This window comes from Cydia fagiglandana, chromosome 1 (genome assembly GCF_963556715.1).
Source record: "Cydia fagiglandana chromosome 1, ilCydFagi1.1, whole genome shotgun sequence".
Classification (NCBI taxonomy): domain Eukaryota; kingdom Metazoa; phylum Arthropoda; class Insecta; order Lepidoptera; family Tortricidae; genus Cydia; species Cydia fagiglandana.
The window spans coordinates 18,697,636-18,714,707 of NC_085932.1; the positions used below are offsets into that span (position 1 = coordinate 18,697,636).

General features: G+C 35.3%; 2 protein-coding genes across 2 annotated transcripts in view; both read right to left on the minus strand.

The window, feature by feature from the left end:
• Positions 1-17,072, minus strand: part of LOC134666093 (defensin-like) — a 95,424-nt gene that overhangs the window by 10,704 nt on the left and 67,648 nt on the right. The gene's annotated exons all lie outside the window — the stretch shown is intronic.
• Positions 12,160-17,072, minus strand: part of LOC134665885 (homeotic protein proboscipedia) — a 78,316-nt gene continuing 73,403 nt past the window's right edge. Inside the window, exon 4 of the mRNA XM_063522920.1 lies at positions 12,160-15,703. Within this exon, the coding sequence (XP_063378990.1) occupies positions 15,275-15,703 (429 nt within the window). The 3' untranslated portion in view covers positions 12,160-15,274. The remainder of the gene's footprint in view (positions 15,704-17,072) is intronic.

A 17,072-nucleotide genomic window follows, 5' to 3' on the forward strand; every position in this document is an offset into this window, starting at 1 on the left:
CTTCTGCGAAGTTCTTTCTTATGCTAAAAAAACGGACTATAGGTATTTAAATAAAACTAAACAAATAATTTGTACATTTTCAGATAGTTATAATATTCATATGTTAACCAACCAAATACGAACCCGCCTGGATCAGTCACTGAACGACCTAACTTTAACCTACATTATTTGACCATGTAATGTTTTCATCTACGCTCAACTGGTTTAAGGAGCCATTTGAGGGTAGATTTTGTTTACTTTTATTTAAAAACCTAAAGATACAGAGAATAGTGACTAGTGAAATCAAACCCCGTAAGTAATGTATACGGCGCTACCCCTTCCACCGGCGCACCGGCCACTAATCGGTGAGGGTCGCTTGATGAAGGTGTGGGCGCGTGATTTCTGTCCCTTGTGTTTATTCCCCAAATTAGCCCTTCAAGTTTTCTTACACTTGTTATCGTTAAGGGCCGACTTGCTTTTTATTATAATTAGTTAATGGATACAATAAAGTTGGTTTAATAAACATATTTGTGTATAATCTTTATTTTAGATTTTCACTATTTACATAAGCAAGGCTTGTAAAATAATTACATAAATATAATATTCTAATATATCCTAGTTTATAGAATATATATATAGACAATGTATGAACTCGCACAACTCCTATTTTGAGCCCTTTAACGTGTCAGAGTTTCTAACATTGTAATGATTAAGTTAAATAGGTAAGTACTTATTTTACAAGATTTGCCACTTCCATTATAGGGGCATTTACCATAAGTGTAATAACTTATCAATTGAACAACCATTAGGTACTTTTACCCGTTTAAAAACTTGTAAATGTATTATTTATAGAAATATTATTATTAGGTAAATGTATTATTAGGTCATGATAGGTAATCATTTGTCATAAAATCGGTATTTTACTAAATTTTTCAACATTAAGCAAGGTTTTTTTTTTGATCACGGTTTGAATACAGGTGGAGTTTTCCTCAATTTGAAGGCGCGATATAACATTTAAATTGGTATCTTTTCGAGAGCGTCATATTCCTTCCTAATGTCTTCGCATAAACTGGATAAATGAGGTACTGATGGCAAAACAATGTCTCCCACTTGGTATAGACATTTTTATTTTGAAAAAATAAATCATACCTCTGCATTTCAGAGATATTTAATAAAAAAAAAAAAAAAAAAAATATTTTATTAATTTACCAGCAGGTTTATAAAAAATATACTCTTTCTTAAATCACACGGAACTTGTAAGAACTGATAAAGTATGTTACCTACTGATATTTGTCTGGTTTCTGTTGCTTTTAATAAAAATAAAGTGTTTGCAAAATATTTTCCTTTAACGTTATCCAAGCATTATATTAATGGTTTATTCATACTGAACATGACACTATTTGATATCATACTGATATCTGAACAATATTTGATACTTCCCATTTTTTGCTAACCATCCTAAAAACTTCCTCAAACCAATTTTTAAAAAATTTAACAGCATGTCATTTGCGAAGATTCTCGGTTCGAGGTGGCGCGGGGTGGGGGCGGGAAAGTAATCAACAATTTAAAATTGAAGCTAATCCGGGACGGCGGTAATCGCAGCGATCGCTCCAATAGAACGAAGGTGTCCAACTGTCTCTGTGAAACTTCTATTTTGAATAGGACATCATTTACGTATGCTAATTGTATAGTTAGATCCCCATCAGATATATGCGGGAGTGGCCGAGGCACTCAAAAAAATCTGAACAGGCACTCTAACACCTTGCTTGACAAAAGAGGCATGTCTAGATATTTGTGATCACCTTGGCTGCTCCGATATATCTGATGGCGACTTTTTGTATGTATCCACAGGTAGTCCAACCAGTTTTTGGATAAATTTGCTGCATATTGGCTTTGTCTGAATTACTTGGTGCTCAGCGTGCCCCTTTCTATGGAAGTTTCACTTTCCGCTACGACAAACAGCAAAAACATAAAATGTTCATACTTAACCCTTTATGGGGCACAATAAGATATTATAAGGAAATAAATTACCTACCTTAAAGGTCACCTTTTTGTAATTTTTTTAAGCAGGATTTTTTAGGACTTTAAGGTGCTGACGAGGCTTGAACTGAAAGTCGCCATGCAGCCTGTCGGTATTCTACAGGTTGCACTTCGGGGAGTGTGCCCAAGAGCTACACGAGCTCATTCCACCGTCCCCATTCTACCATCGGACTTTTAGACGCACGGCCGGTTTCCATCCTTACTTGGTAGATATTCCGCCAATTCGCACTAAGCGCTTTGCTTCTACTTTCCTTATGCGCACTGCCAAGGAATGGAATTCCTTGCCGGCGTCTATATTTCCGTGCTCTTATAACCCGGCAACCTTCAAATCAAGAGTGAACAGGCACCTTCTGGGCGAGCTCGCTCCATCGTAGGCCACGTCTACGCCTCGGCTAGTCTGTGGCCATGAGTAAACCCATGCATAATAAAAAAAAAAAAAAAAAAAGAACATTTCTTGTAACTCATAATTTTGTATTTTAAACGGTTAAATATGATGACTGAAACTGTTTAACTGTTTGATTTTCCCATGTTACCGAATTAACCCTTTGACCGCCGTTGTCCGGTATAGAAGACAACGATAGAACGATACGCTGGCGCCGTCGTCTTGTATACAAGACACAAATTCAACCACTGAGTTAATGTGAAAATAATAACAATTGCAATTTCATTTACACTCGTGTTCATATTTAAAGTCTTTGTTTTTTCATTTATTTGCTTTTTAAGCCGCTATATAAATCCCTTCTTTTATAATAAGGCATTTAAAAAAATTGCTCCAATTTTCAACATTTTTCATGTTCCTCGTCGCCGTTGTCTTGTATAAAAGACAGCTAGGGATGGGAATGTTAACTCGATATGGGAATTTTTAAAGTAAATATAAAGTCAGAAATATGTTTTTATCTAAGTATTTGAACACTTGTTAATCGCCAATTTTTTTCAACGAATAGTAGGTAACTACTTACTAGAATACGTAGAACGAGAGTCAGATAGGCATAACTATATTTAAAGTTCAGGTAGCTTCTTTAGCTCTATAAAGTAGAGTCAGACAAGTAAATTTGCCATTGTAGATTGTGGACTATTTAATTGCAGAAGAGATAAATAAAAAAAATAATTGATGTTATTTTATAGCTTAGTGGGAAGGGATACACCGCAGCGACCGCTTCGCACAAGTGTGGTACAGGGACATACCTGTTTATCAGACTTTACTTTTATTGTTATAACATTGAAGTTAATGTGTAATTTTTTTATAACAAGTCGTTGAACGTTTTTTTGATAAGAGTTTACCTATAGATTAATGTAAACCAAACTGAAATTATAATGATAGATTCTAATTCCGGAATAATATCTTCACTCATAAAAAATTCAACCCACGTGTAATTTTCACTAAAACAGTTCCGGTATATTGACTTTATCGACACATGATGCGCAGCTTTAACGTTACGCCAATAAAGTTTACGTACCGACAAGCGCTTACGCCGTTGACCTAGAGACTATTATTAATTGATCCGCGCGGAAACAGTCCTTGTCGGTCTGCACTGCGGGCAGTCCATGGGCGCCGTTGTCTTGTATAAAAGACTTCTCGTACAGCCTAGTGCGGCGATATCACGTCTTGAATCGACATTGTTTAGTGGTTGTTTTTTATGTTAAATCCCTATATTTTAAACATTTTCGGGTGTAAAACATATGTTTAATTTTGGCAATTTGGAATGAAATTAAAACAGGATAAGAACAAAGCTAAATTAAAAAGATTTTTATTAAATATTGTAAATATCGATATCACTATTTGCAATCCCTAAACTTTTTATTAGTTGTTTACTTAAAATTTGCTCTGGCGTGTGAGTGAGCGTCTTTGCGGACTAGGTCCGGCGGCCAAAAGGTTAAAAACACACTAATGGCACAAAATAGATAAGTACAGAAGTCAATCACATGTATGTACTTTACTTTTCATACCTACGCTCGGCGGTCGCTCTAGGGTTGCGATTGTTGCGAACTATGACTTATGCACAAAAAACTATCATGGTAGTGGCACTCGTATCTATCGTATCGTATCTCGTATTTAGTTGTTTGATTTATTGTTGAGGATGAAACGGGAAGAATGGAAATATAAATTAATAATAACATTAATAACTCAAATAGGTATTTTAATTTTAATGTCATTTTTATATTACAAATTTGCCACAGAAAATATCTTGCGATGATTCCGAGATTGGCGAAATACACGATTATTTTATTTTTAAGTGTAATAAATTCGCATTCTCATGTACAATGTAATAAATTCGCATACACATTCTCTCTGAAACCACTGGTAGCTTAAAAAACGACAATTCACCGTTTAATGTTGAATTTAAACAACCGTCCACTGTACAGTTATAATAACTTTTTGTTTTGTTTCTCCATTATTGCACAAAAAAGTTCACAGACGCGTGTCTCAAGCGGATGGCACTCGCGCTCGCACTGGTCCCAACTGGTCCGAGATATCGTGTCCGTGAGCAGTGTCTATGTGTGCGTTGCTCGAGCGCGCTTTGTATGTAGGTTGATTTCTGTACCTATCTGTTTTGTGCTAATGGTATTTGAGTGCATGTTATACTTAGGTCTGTAATATATAGGAATCGGCGTGTTCGTGTTATCATATATTTCTATGCTTTAAAATAATTTAAATTTTTTTTTTGTTTGTTTTTTGACGACCGGTCTGGCCTAGTGGGTAGTGACCCTGCCTGCTAAGCCGATGGTCCTGGGTTCGAATCCCAGTAAGGGCATTTATTTGTGTGATGAACACTAATATTTGTTCCTGAGTCATGGGTGTTTTCTATGTATATAAGTATGTATGTATCTATACAGGGTGATTCATGAAACGTGAGCAAGACTAATCCTGCACACTCAGTAACTGGTAATTGATCGATCACCGTCGTATTTATGTGAAACAACCACACTTTTTCCTATTTTTCAACTTTTTGGTGAGGTCAAATTTAATTCTCTACAATCATGGTCACCATACAAGATCTAATTAATAAACATAAAACCTCTTTTACGAAGAAAATAAAATGTCAAACCTGAGTGAGATACGAGTTTTCAAAAGTAACCAGACCGTGATGACAGTGATGACATTCAATTTGACACAGAATATCGGTAGTTTAGTATTCTAATGTTAGGGTGACCATCCATGTCGTAAATAAATTAATAACTTTTTTTTTCAACACGACTACAAAATTAACGTTAACCTCACTAATACTGATAGGAAAGAGTTGCTTATAATTTACAAAATGCGCAGTGTTAGTCCTGCTCACGTCTCCTGAATCACCCTGTATAAGTATACACCGTGAAATTTTAGTGGTTGTTTTCCCGCGGCAGGGCGATTTGCTATCGGTAGTACTTTCGAATTATGATAGACAAACTTTTAAATAAACTGTTTTCCAATAAAAAAAATTACAATAAAAAAACCTAAACTCGAACAAGCGAAAAACAATAGTAACGCACTAAAACTGCAAGTCGACGACAGTTCCCGATTATGTCAAACAGATAAACAAATAAACAAGCACATGTTACTTTTTTAAACTGTGTAACAGGCTAGAGTGCTTTACTGTTTGACAACTGAAATATCTGTACTGAAACTGAAATTCAAATTTACTTAGACTGTTCCTTCACGATTAACAGTTGAAATAAAACCTTTTTATTAGTTTGATGATTGCCATTACCTACGTTGTGTCAACTTTGGTAAATCGAATAATTACATCCTCTTTGCTTATTAAACTAATGTCATGAGTAATGTGATAACAGATCCTGTCAATGTCATCACTGCTATTTCTAGTAAAATGGATCGATATTACGAATATTCTAATTTAGAGTACGTCGCGATGGTGCAGCTGTACGCTAGGGCTAACTACGACTCCCACGCCGCCCGGCGACTTTACGCGGAACCGGACCATTTACAGTCGCTGCGTCTTCGGGGGATTTTAAACCCCCAAGTTCCACACGGACGAACAATTGTCGCCGCAACACAGCGGCTGCTTAACCACGGGCAGTTCAAACGCCAGCACATGCACAGGGCAGAGGTGATTGTGTATTGAACGTGGCGGATTGCAGTTCAAACAATTATTGCGGTATCGGGAAGTTTAAGTGTTTGTTTAAGTTTTTGATCATTAAAAGCTTGATCTTAACTTGTTATGTTTACTTTTAAGGATCTGCAAACTAACTGCACGTAAAATGTGTGAAGGAAAAATAAATGGAACTACTTTTTAGGTTATTTTGTTTCGTTCACTCAAAAGAATTAGGTAGGTACTACTGCAGTGCTACTACTGGTGTTAGGTCACTTTCGAGTTTCGTTCGACACATTTATAAATCTGGCATTTCTTAACATTATTAAAAAAAAAGATTACACATCGACTGTATATCGATAGCAGAATCATTTCGTTGCGGGAAAACAACCACTAAAATTTCACGGTGTATATATCGTCGACTAGCACCCATAGTACAAGCTTTGCTTAGTTTGGGGCTAGGTTGATCTGTGTAAGATGTCCCCAATATTTATTTATTTATTTATTTATTTTTCAATGGTCTTAAATATTTCGAGTGCAATGTTATCCCTATTCTCCGCTTTCATGGACACCCTGTCAAGGTGTTTGTTTTTCCCTTAAACTGCAGGACAAATTGAACCGTCTTATCGCTCCATCCTCCTCACACTCGGTTTAACATCGCTATTGAAGTTATACTTGTCTCGTTCTTAATAACGAAGCTAATCCTCGCTTGATGCCGAATTATTTAGCTCATTTATGTAAGAAATTGATGGGAAGAATAAACGGATAAACAGCTAAACGAAATCCACGAGATTCTACCAAATTCTACGACAAGTGGTTCGATTTATATGGAGTCCTACTGCCACATATACCTACTTAAATACATAGAAAACACCCATGACTCAGGAACAAATATCTGTATCATCATACAAATAAATGCCCTTAACGGGATTCGAACCCAGGACCATCGGCTTCGCAGGCAGGGCTGTCAAAGCAATAAGTTTATAACACTGAAAAGCAAGGTGGACCGAAGACAACAGGATCAGTCAGCCGCGACCACGACCAGTGAAACCTGAGTCGAAACGTCGGTAAATCAAGGTAATTGAATAAAAATCGCGTTAGACACCCGTCTATAAATGTGAGTTAACAGGAATTTCATTTATATTTAATAAATTTTCTTTATTTGATCATATGGAGTTAGCTAAGATATTGTCTTTCCATCTACTTGCAATTGTAAATTCACTATTTACATGACTTAACTTTCTTGCTTTTCTTGTCTGTGTATGATAAGTTATCATTGATAAGAATCTTGACCGACATTTCGTCATCTTTTTGAGAATGATTATTTATGCTCAATACAGTACACTTACCAATCCTAATAACCCGCCAAGCCGAGTTAAGTCCGCCATTTTGTAAATGCTAAAAAAACGAACTATAGGCTATCAAAAATGCTGCCAGCTTAATAACTTGGTCTGACTTTACTTCATTCGCGTAGAAGTTGTTAGACTGCCCCGGTCACACCCAAAGTACTGTCTGAACTTATTGAGCACTTAGATACTAACAATGTGGGGGGAGGTCGCGATTCTCCCCCCATGTGAAAGGACCTACTCATTTTATGTGTGCAATAAAGTTTAAATAAATATTAAAAATAATAGGTAAAGTAGGGTGATGCTTAATGAAAATTGTTTACAGCGTCGTTGGATTATCCAGTCAATTAATCATTGTAATGATGAAAGTTACAGATGTTTTGCACCTAATGACGACAGTTCAAGGTTGATGAAGATGTATCTGATTGTGTTTATTTGAATGTTTAATTTAATTCTTAGAATTTCGATTTCAATGAAAATCAAAAATAAATTGATAATGGGTCAAGGTGGTTCAAGTTAATTTTAATGATATCCGACCAGAGATACTTAGTTATGCATATCAATCAGAGAGTAGGTATAGAGTTAGACCAAGAAAAGTCTGCAGCGATTTTGATAGCCCTAGCAGCCTAAATAACACTTGCTGCACTACGTGATGGGCTATCAAAACCGCTGCAGACTTTTCTTGGTCCAACTCTACCTACTTACATCTTATTCAGTGCGTTATATAAAGTAGGTATATGTATTATTATAGTAGAATCAAACCAAACGGACGACCGGGGTCGTAAAACTTCTCATTCACGCTCGCATGGTTGAAGGTGGGATGAGAGAGATAGAGATAAGATCCTAGTCGTCCGTTTGGTTTGGGTCTACTATAGTTATGCACATACATTTCTATTAGCACTATAACAATAAGAAATTTATTCCAAATAGAATTTGAACATCGGGAACATCTTAAACATGGTCTAGACTTTCTACCTATCGTTTGCAGACAGATTTTTTTACTTTTTATACCTACACTTTCAAAGTGTTTCATGTCACCTTGACTGTTTGGGCTACTATCATAAGTATCGTAACTCAAAACTTTTTAACTCCTACGAGGATCTTACATCAATATTTTATGGCTGCTATTTAACTGATCACCAGATTTAATAAAATTTAATACCAAAAAAATGTACTTTACCACCCTAAAATAATGAATGATCACCAAAATTATAACACCATTTTAATGTGAAATGATTACCAATTTTATTACATTTTACTATCCTATTAAAGGAAATGACACCAAACTAATCATTATTAACCCAAAAATTGTAAATGATTACCAAATTTCAAACCCCATTTTAACCCTTAATCAAACGGAACACTTTTTATGAGATTTTTGAAAACTAAGAATGGTTTTTAGGTAATTTGGGTGCGAAGATTACGAAAAAATATATTTAAAAAAATTTAGTGGGGGGAAAGGGGGGGTTTTGCGGTGGGAAATAAGTTCCCGTTATCCGTTACGGAATAGCAAAATTTTAATGAAGTGGGAAATAGTTTCCCATTGTCCGATACGGTTACGAACTTTTTACTAGTTAGTAGCTGCCCCCGGCTTTGCTTGAAATTCAAATATGATTTTTTAACGTTATCATCAAAAATCAAAGAAATAAATAAAAGAAAGGGAAAACAAAAACAGGCACAGATTTTTATTGTGTAACGGACAAACGGGTATTTATTTTTATATATGGAAACAAATTAAAATTTAGGTGGAGAACAAACACTGGGAAATAATTTCCCACTTGATAAAAACCTACCAATTTTTTGTAAATCGTAAGTTCAGGAACAAACAATGGGAAATAATTTCCCACTTACTTAAACCTTAAAATCTAGGCTAAATCATATCATTGTCATAATTCTTTTCAAGCAAAACTCAGGGAAAATAAGTCTAGTTTATGATAGTATTCAGTGTATGCACTTATCAGATTTTTTTTCGCACTTAACCTCAGAACACTAAAAAAAACTGTTGTTATTGCAAAAAAATCACGACAGCTGACATTGACTTTGACGTATGGTCACAAATAGCGGCCATTAGAAAAGTGTTGCCATTTTTCAAATTCAAAATGTTACTAAGATTTTATCTCTGCATTGTTGGCATCGCTGAGTGCTGCCATTAAAACGATAAAAAATATTTCGTAAATTAGAATGAAGTGGGAAATAATTTCCCGATATTTGATTAAGGGTTAATGTCAATTGATAACCAAATTTTCACATCGTGATATCCTATTAAATAAAATGACACCAAAATAATCATTGTAAACCCAAAAATAGTAAATGACCACCAAAATTAGAACTCCATTTTAATGTAAAATTATAACCAAATTTTTAAATCTTGATATCCTATTAAAGCAAATGACTCCAAAATAATCATTGTAAACCCGAATATAGTAAATGACCACCAAAATTGTAACCACAATTGTTTCTGTATGGGTCACAGATCAAACCTAACCTAACCCACTTTTCTAGTAGAATCTTTTTTATGTAAGGGTCGCAGTTCAAACCTAACCTAACCCACTTTTCTAGTAGCATTTCGTTTCTGTATGGGTCGCAGTTCAAACCTAACCTAACCCACTTTTCTAGTAGCATTTCGTTTCTGTAAGGGTCACAGTTCAAACCTAACCTAACCCACTTTTCTAGTAGCATTTCGTTTCTGTAAGGGTCGCAGTTCAAACCTAACCTAACCCACTTTTCTAGTAGCATTTCTTTTCTGTAAGGGTCGCAGTTTAAACCTAACCTAACCCACTTTTATAGTAGCAATTCATTTCTGTAAGGGTCGCAGTGCTAACCTAGCCCACTTAACTGATAGCAGTACAAACCTAACCTACTTTTCTAGTAGCATTTCAGTATGCTCCTAGAAAAGTAGGTTAGGTTAGATAGGTATATATATGGTGCGGGGTACGGAGGGTTGAGCGGGAGGGGCTAATAATTTTGGCAGCATTTTACTTTATTTGGTAATATGTATACATTTTTTGGTAATCATAGTGTTTATTTAGGTGAAAATATCGCATTAATTTGGTCTTCAAGATTTGGTGATCATTAATGATTTTTGGTAATCATTCAATATATTTGGTATTCGAATACAATTTGAAGTGCACTCGTAATTAAAACGGTGGTACTTTTGTAATTTTAGGCCTTATTTTTTTGGTGTTCAGTAATTTTTTTTGGTAAGCATGATTTTTTTATTTAGGGTACCAAAGTATTTTTTGGTGGTCATTATATTTGTAGCCATATTTTATTGCTATCAGTAACTTCATATAAAAAGTCTAGTAACTCCCTCTTTCGAACGCATATTGAACTGAGTAGTCTACTCGAGTAGTGAATTTATGGGGTAGAAAACTACCGTTACAGCTAGTGCAGCCAGTAAGCAATAGATGGCGTTATACGCAAGGTTGCTACTCTGTAAGGGTGGTTCGGATAGTCGTCAGCGTGGTGAATATTATGATAAATGGTATAAGGGTGTTTCGCTAGATGTCGCTGTACGTATTAATGCGAGTAAGACACGCGAATGACAGCTAACTGATATAATTCCCGTGTTGTGTTTGTTTTACCTTGCCTTCGTGGAGCTGTTACACCTAGTGATAAAGTCTGCAATAATATGTTACACAACGAAGGCCGCAAAAATATCTGACACGATATTAGTAAGTAGAGCCTTATGAGCGAGTCACATATTTTTGTGGCCTTCGAAGAATAACATATTATTGCAGGTGACTGTACGAGACCAACGTTATTTAGCAAAGGTTTTCTTTCGTGCTTTCGCCTAGCCTGCGGTATCCTCCTAAGGCCCAAGGTCCTACCTATAGTACTTATTCAGTTCGATGAAATTTAAATTATATTCAATAGGAACAGAGTCGCATTTCTTTTGTTTCGTTCAATTTTCAAACAAAACCAGAATCAACTCTATTCTTTGCACTAAAGGTTCAAACTTCAGTGACGAATTCTGGATTTTTCATTTGTATGGCTGGGCCTTAGTAGGGTATGGTTTTGACAAGACTTGTTGTCTTTAATTGAGCGATATCCCAGCCAGATAACAAAATTTCGATTTTCGTGTCACGGTAGACCCTTTAACGCTGACTGCCATTATGTCAGCTGGCATCAGCGTCTACCGTATACGCCAGCACAGAATAAATAATAGTACTACCGTACAGAAAGGAAACTTCCTACAAAACCGAAGTTTGACAGCGGTTCAGGGTCGAATCATACTATCCCTTTCTAATTTATGGCACTATCCCTTTCGGCTATTTAGGGTTGTCAAAATTCAAGTGATTATCTTATCTGTGGTCGTGCACGCCAAAGGAAGTCAAGTGGTGCCAACCCTAATAATTGCTCGGAGCAATGCTGAGCCGAGCGGAGCCGAGTTTGGCCGAAGTCAGGAGTTTCGCACCCCTGACGCCAGGGGGCCGATTTTTTAATTTCCATCGCTCGATTTCGTCACTCGAAAATCGGTGGAAAACAGAGAAATGCTAATTTTTTAAATACGAACGATCGAAATTTGTAATCTATCGGTATTGACAACTCGATTTCAATTCTATTAGTAGAATTTAAATGCTTAATAGTAGTGGAGATATTATTTACAAATATGTACACGAAATCGAGTGGTCGAATTTGAAAAATCGGCCCCCTGGCCCCTATTTCACCACGGTGACAGGTGCGAAAATTGTCGACATCACTGTTTCTGACGTCACAGGATTGGGAAAAGGAAGGTGAAATAGTTTTATTTAGAAACGAAGTGAAATTATCCAAAACTATTTATTTCTTCGCGACTTCACTATTAGCTACAGCTACCGCATAGAGGACATTCGCTTCCAAAACTCCTAAAATCATATCTTTGTTTCCATTCTCATAATACATAAATAATCAATTTACACTGTTTTGGTCTTACATCGTAATTGTAGAAGGACAAGAAGCGAGCGGTCGACAAAGCAAACGAAATTCAATGTTTGTAATTTATACATACATATTATTATGCCTCTTTTAAGGTACGCTACATTAAGTGGTTTTAAAGAAAAATGAGCATTTCTATTTTCTTAAGATATTCAATAATTATATGACAGTTTCCACATTGTTTTTAAAGTAAAGCCTTACTTATTGTTTAACATAAGTAATTATGTAATTAAAATTGAGATATGTACACTTTCTAGACTAATATGTATTTAGAGGTAATAATTAAATGTTTCTTGCAATAAGGTAAAACAATAACATTAGGCTGTACTTATACAAAGAAAATGAAACCTTACACTACGTTTATAAAGTCGATTATTGCACAAAAATAATACATACATATATTGGCTCCGAATTTTCATTATTAAATTAATTTCTACAATAACCTTTAACCCTTTACCAGGCTAAGGGAGATATATTTCCCACATACGGCACTTCAAAGTTATCTTCTATTTTCAATTAGTAGTATGACATTCAAACATTCAAATGTCATCTTTTCAAAACTATCAGCCTTAGATAAAGGGTTAAATTATTTAATTTTTTAAGCTACGTTTGATAATAACGTAATTGATTGATTTAAAAAAATAAGGTCAGTATTGAAAGTATTAGGTACAAGTATATAATAAATATATAATGAGTTATTATCAAAATGAAAAACAATCTCATAACATTATTACAGATAAACTGATTTAGCCCATATTCCAACCCACAAATATGCTTGAATGGAGCAAAAAAGTCGATAGAGTCAGACTAAGCTAAGTTGGCAGCAATTTTGATAGTCCAGACGGTGCAAGTGTTAAGTAAACGTCATAATTTCATAGAAGTTTGACGTTTAGACTTCTGGGCTATCAAATCGCTGCCAAATTATCCTGGTCTGACTGTAGTTACATACGTGGGAGATTTGTCTCTCATAATATTTTTATATAGTCAGGATTTAACTCCTAATGCCTAAAAATCAATCCTTTAAAATTGTATTCTTTGGTCTTAACTTATAACACGCAATAACTTTATAATTTTCAATTGAATTCACTTACCGGTAATTTCAGTACGAATTAAATTACAGGAAAAAAATGGCAGATTATCGCGTCTGGTACCTAAACAATTCACAGGATTTTCTTGCATAAGCGTAGTCAGTTACCAACTTACCACGATGTATCGTTTTGCAATACATTTAGACTTGAGAATTGAGAAGCTTAAATTTGACAACGGTAAGTAAATAGGTACGTTTGTGGGATATGTTTTGAGCGCTAGTTTGTCGAGGCGGTGGTTTAATTATGCCTCGTTACTGTTGTTGTCAAGCAAAATAAAAATTCAATACAGTTGGTATATTGTTAATTTAAGTAGGTAGTAAACGCATATAAACCGTAAACATATCTACATATTTATACGATAGTTTTGGAAATAAAACAACAATTAAAATCAAATATGTATTGTGTGGTGTAGTAGTTAAGTATCGCATTTAACTAAAATGTATTAAAATTTCTCAGTTTTTGATGAACATAGTTAATTATAACTAACTAATATGGTTCAGCGATCCAAAGAGGGTCTTGGCCTCTGAGACGAGAGCACACCACTTTTCCCGATCCTGCGTCGTTTCCTGCTAATTATCGGCTTGAAGCTGACGCAGATCCGCTTCCACACTGTCTCCCCAGCGGTATCTGGGGCGACCTACCGGGCGGCCAGCAGTCGGTCTTCCCAGGTATATATCTAGGTACGCCCTCTTATAGTTAATTATGAAAATAATATATATGTAAATAATCCCGGTTGCGGACGCAGATAAGCCACTCCACATTTGATTAAATAAATCATTTTAAGCGAATTTTCCTTAAAAGAAGTTCTTGCTATGTTTACAGCTAGTTTGTGTTTTAAAAGCCACAAGCTTACATTAAGTTTGTTCGGTGTAGTGATTCCTGTACATATAATTGTTTTGAATACGGCAAAAAATCATACATATTGGTAAGTACCTAATTATTAATTTTTAGTACAGCACTGAGCACAATGAAAATACCACCAATAGGTAATTGTTATTATCCTCCAAAGTCGCCAATTCTAAAAGTAATAAAGGATATTATCGATATTTATTTAAAATTAATAATTATAATTGCATGAGCCCAACGGTAGATTTTACTTACTTAATTCTTTCTAACGTATCGTATTAGTAAACAATACCTTTATCATATTGCAAATATGTGTGCTTGAAGAAACAGCTTAGCTTCATGGCATTATTCTGGTTTTCATTTATTTTTAAAATGCTCTAAAAGTCCAAAAAACACACTCGCTAAGTAAAAATTACAAGATGCCCGATTAATTTCTCAGTTTAATATCTTCTCATGTTTTTCTCCACCTTAACATAACTGTAGTAAGGGTAAAGTAAAAAACTGATAATGTAACGAAATGATACGTTTTCAGTCCGCAGCTGTTTTGTATTTTTTTCCTAAATCATAGGTATTCCGAAAACGCACGTTCACAGATGTTCAGGTTGCGGAAAGTTTCCTAAAAGTTGAAAAGTTCTCAGAAATTTCCGGAATAGTAATAACAAGTTATAAAAGCAAGTTTCATTTTGAAAATAGAATACATCGCCAATACAAAAATAAGAGAAGTTTCCGAACAATTTTTATGTGGATAGAATTCGCCATTTTTGTAATTTTCCGGCGGTAAATATCAGTATATACCTATGATAGGTTCAAATTCAAACCTTCCTCCTTCCATAGCAATTAATATAATCTAAGGACTTGACCAAAGTAGCAACACCCACTATTAAACTTAAAACTATTGTGAGCACTCCAACGAAAGTATAAAAGTTTAAAATGAGATGCCATAGCGATTATTTTGACAGTATTTTTTCCAATGCGATTCTTAAAGATTAGCACCTCGAAATTCGAAAATGATTCGACTGTATTTAAAATTTCACATTTCTACGTCTCTACTATCAAATTTAATTTCTTTTACTTCTTCAGGGTTAAAACTCTTAACTGAGACCTTTCCTATCTCGGAAATATCCGTACTTGACAACTTATTGGTAATCTTAGTGATAGATATCCTACTTTCTATGTCATTAGCATCACAAATGCTTTCTAATATTACACCTTTTTCAACTTTCCTCGGTTTTGGCACAACACTTTGGGTGACTGGCTTAGTACCCCTTAATTTTTCCGTGAGTATCTTATTGCAGTTCTTTTTGGACATGTCTATAGCTAAAGGGTCTTCTTTTAGTTCTTTTGAGTCTTCTTTTTTATCTTCGGGCTTGTTCTGCTGTTTGAATTCTGCTACTTCTGCGTTCGTGATATTGTCTTTTTTCTTCCATTTCGTTCTTCTGTTCTGGAACCATATTTTTACCTGGAATTGAAAAAAAGAGTATATCAGATCAAACGAATGACAATTTAACGATTCTTTTTAAGCTTACGATGCGTATTTAAGTATCTAAGTGTATATATCGCTTAGTCGCACTCTCTAGAGTGGAAAAACTACAACATCAATCGAATATGAGGGAGTACAAAATAAATTTATTGGCTTTATTGTTTTGAGTTTTAGTCAGAAGTGTCCGGTATCTCTTAATTATTTATTTCCACATTAATTATATGTAACTAAACTGAGAATTGAATGAGCTGGAAATTGGCATACTCGTCGCAAAGCGATCGGAAGCGTTCGAAAGCAATACCCGAAAATGTATCCACTGTTTAGAGAGTAGTGATATCACGCATACATACGCGTTAACAAACAGTTAATTACGACGTGATCGATCCGCGCCCCGGGGACGCAGGCATGGACCGCCACCGATCGAGCTATCGATATCGATGCTTCCTTGATAATTAACAAGAACGGTGAAGATGCTGCTCAACTTATCGATATCGAGGTTGTGGAAATAAGGTTAATGGTTTCGATCAAGCTATCAATATGGAGAGGAGAATATCCGGACATACGAAAGCATTTTAACCCAAGCTGAAAAGTAGACCTAACGCTTAACCTTCCTAACGCTCGGTCAATAAGAATCGTGATCTAAGGCTCTAGACTCCATCAATAGACACAGTAATATTAAGCGCATATATTAGGCTAGGTACGGTCAGCCAAGAAAGTGGTCTACCACTTTTCGACTCTATCAATCAGATGATAGAGTACTGCCGGCCTAGCCAAGGTGACCATCGCTATCGCTTCGCCATCGAATCGCTATGTGTCTCTCTATCACTCTTCCTTATTAGTGCGACAGTGACAGTAGCATTTCGATCGCTACGGAGTGGAGTCACATGTTGGCTACGCGGCCTGTACCTTCTTAGGTAGCGTATGTTACAAGATTATCAACTCGCAATCAGAATAGCAATCCAGCGCGAATCTGCCGTCTGCGTCTACCTACTACGTCAAGTCAGATTAGCGGTTAGTTATTCATATGACTGCTATCATCTCACAATCTATATATAAAAAAATTTACGCTTAATTAATAAGATAATGTTAATTCATAATTGTGACGGCAATTCACCATGGATTATAATTTCAGAGGGCGCAGTCAATTAAGTTATATGCACGACGTCTCACGACGATACAATATCTCGTCTAATTATTGTATGTATGTATGTATATACTTTATTGTACATAGAAATAAAAACACGAGAAACACAGGTACAGTTATTGTTTAGGAAAAATTAATTTAATTGCCACCTATTGATATATATTGTAATATACTTATAAGAGTTACCTTAATATAAATTTTACA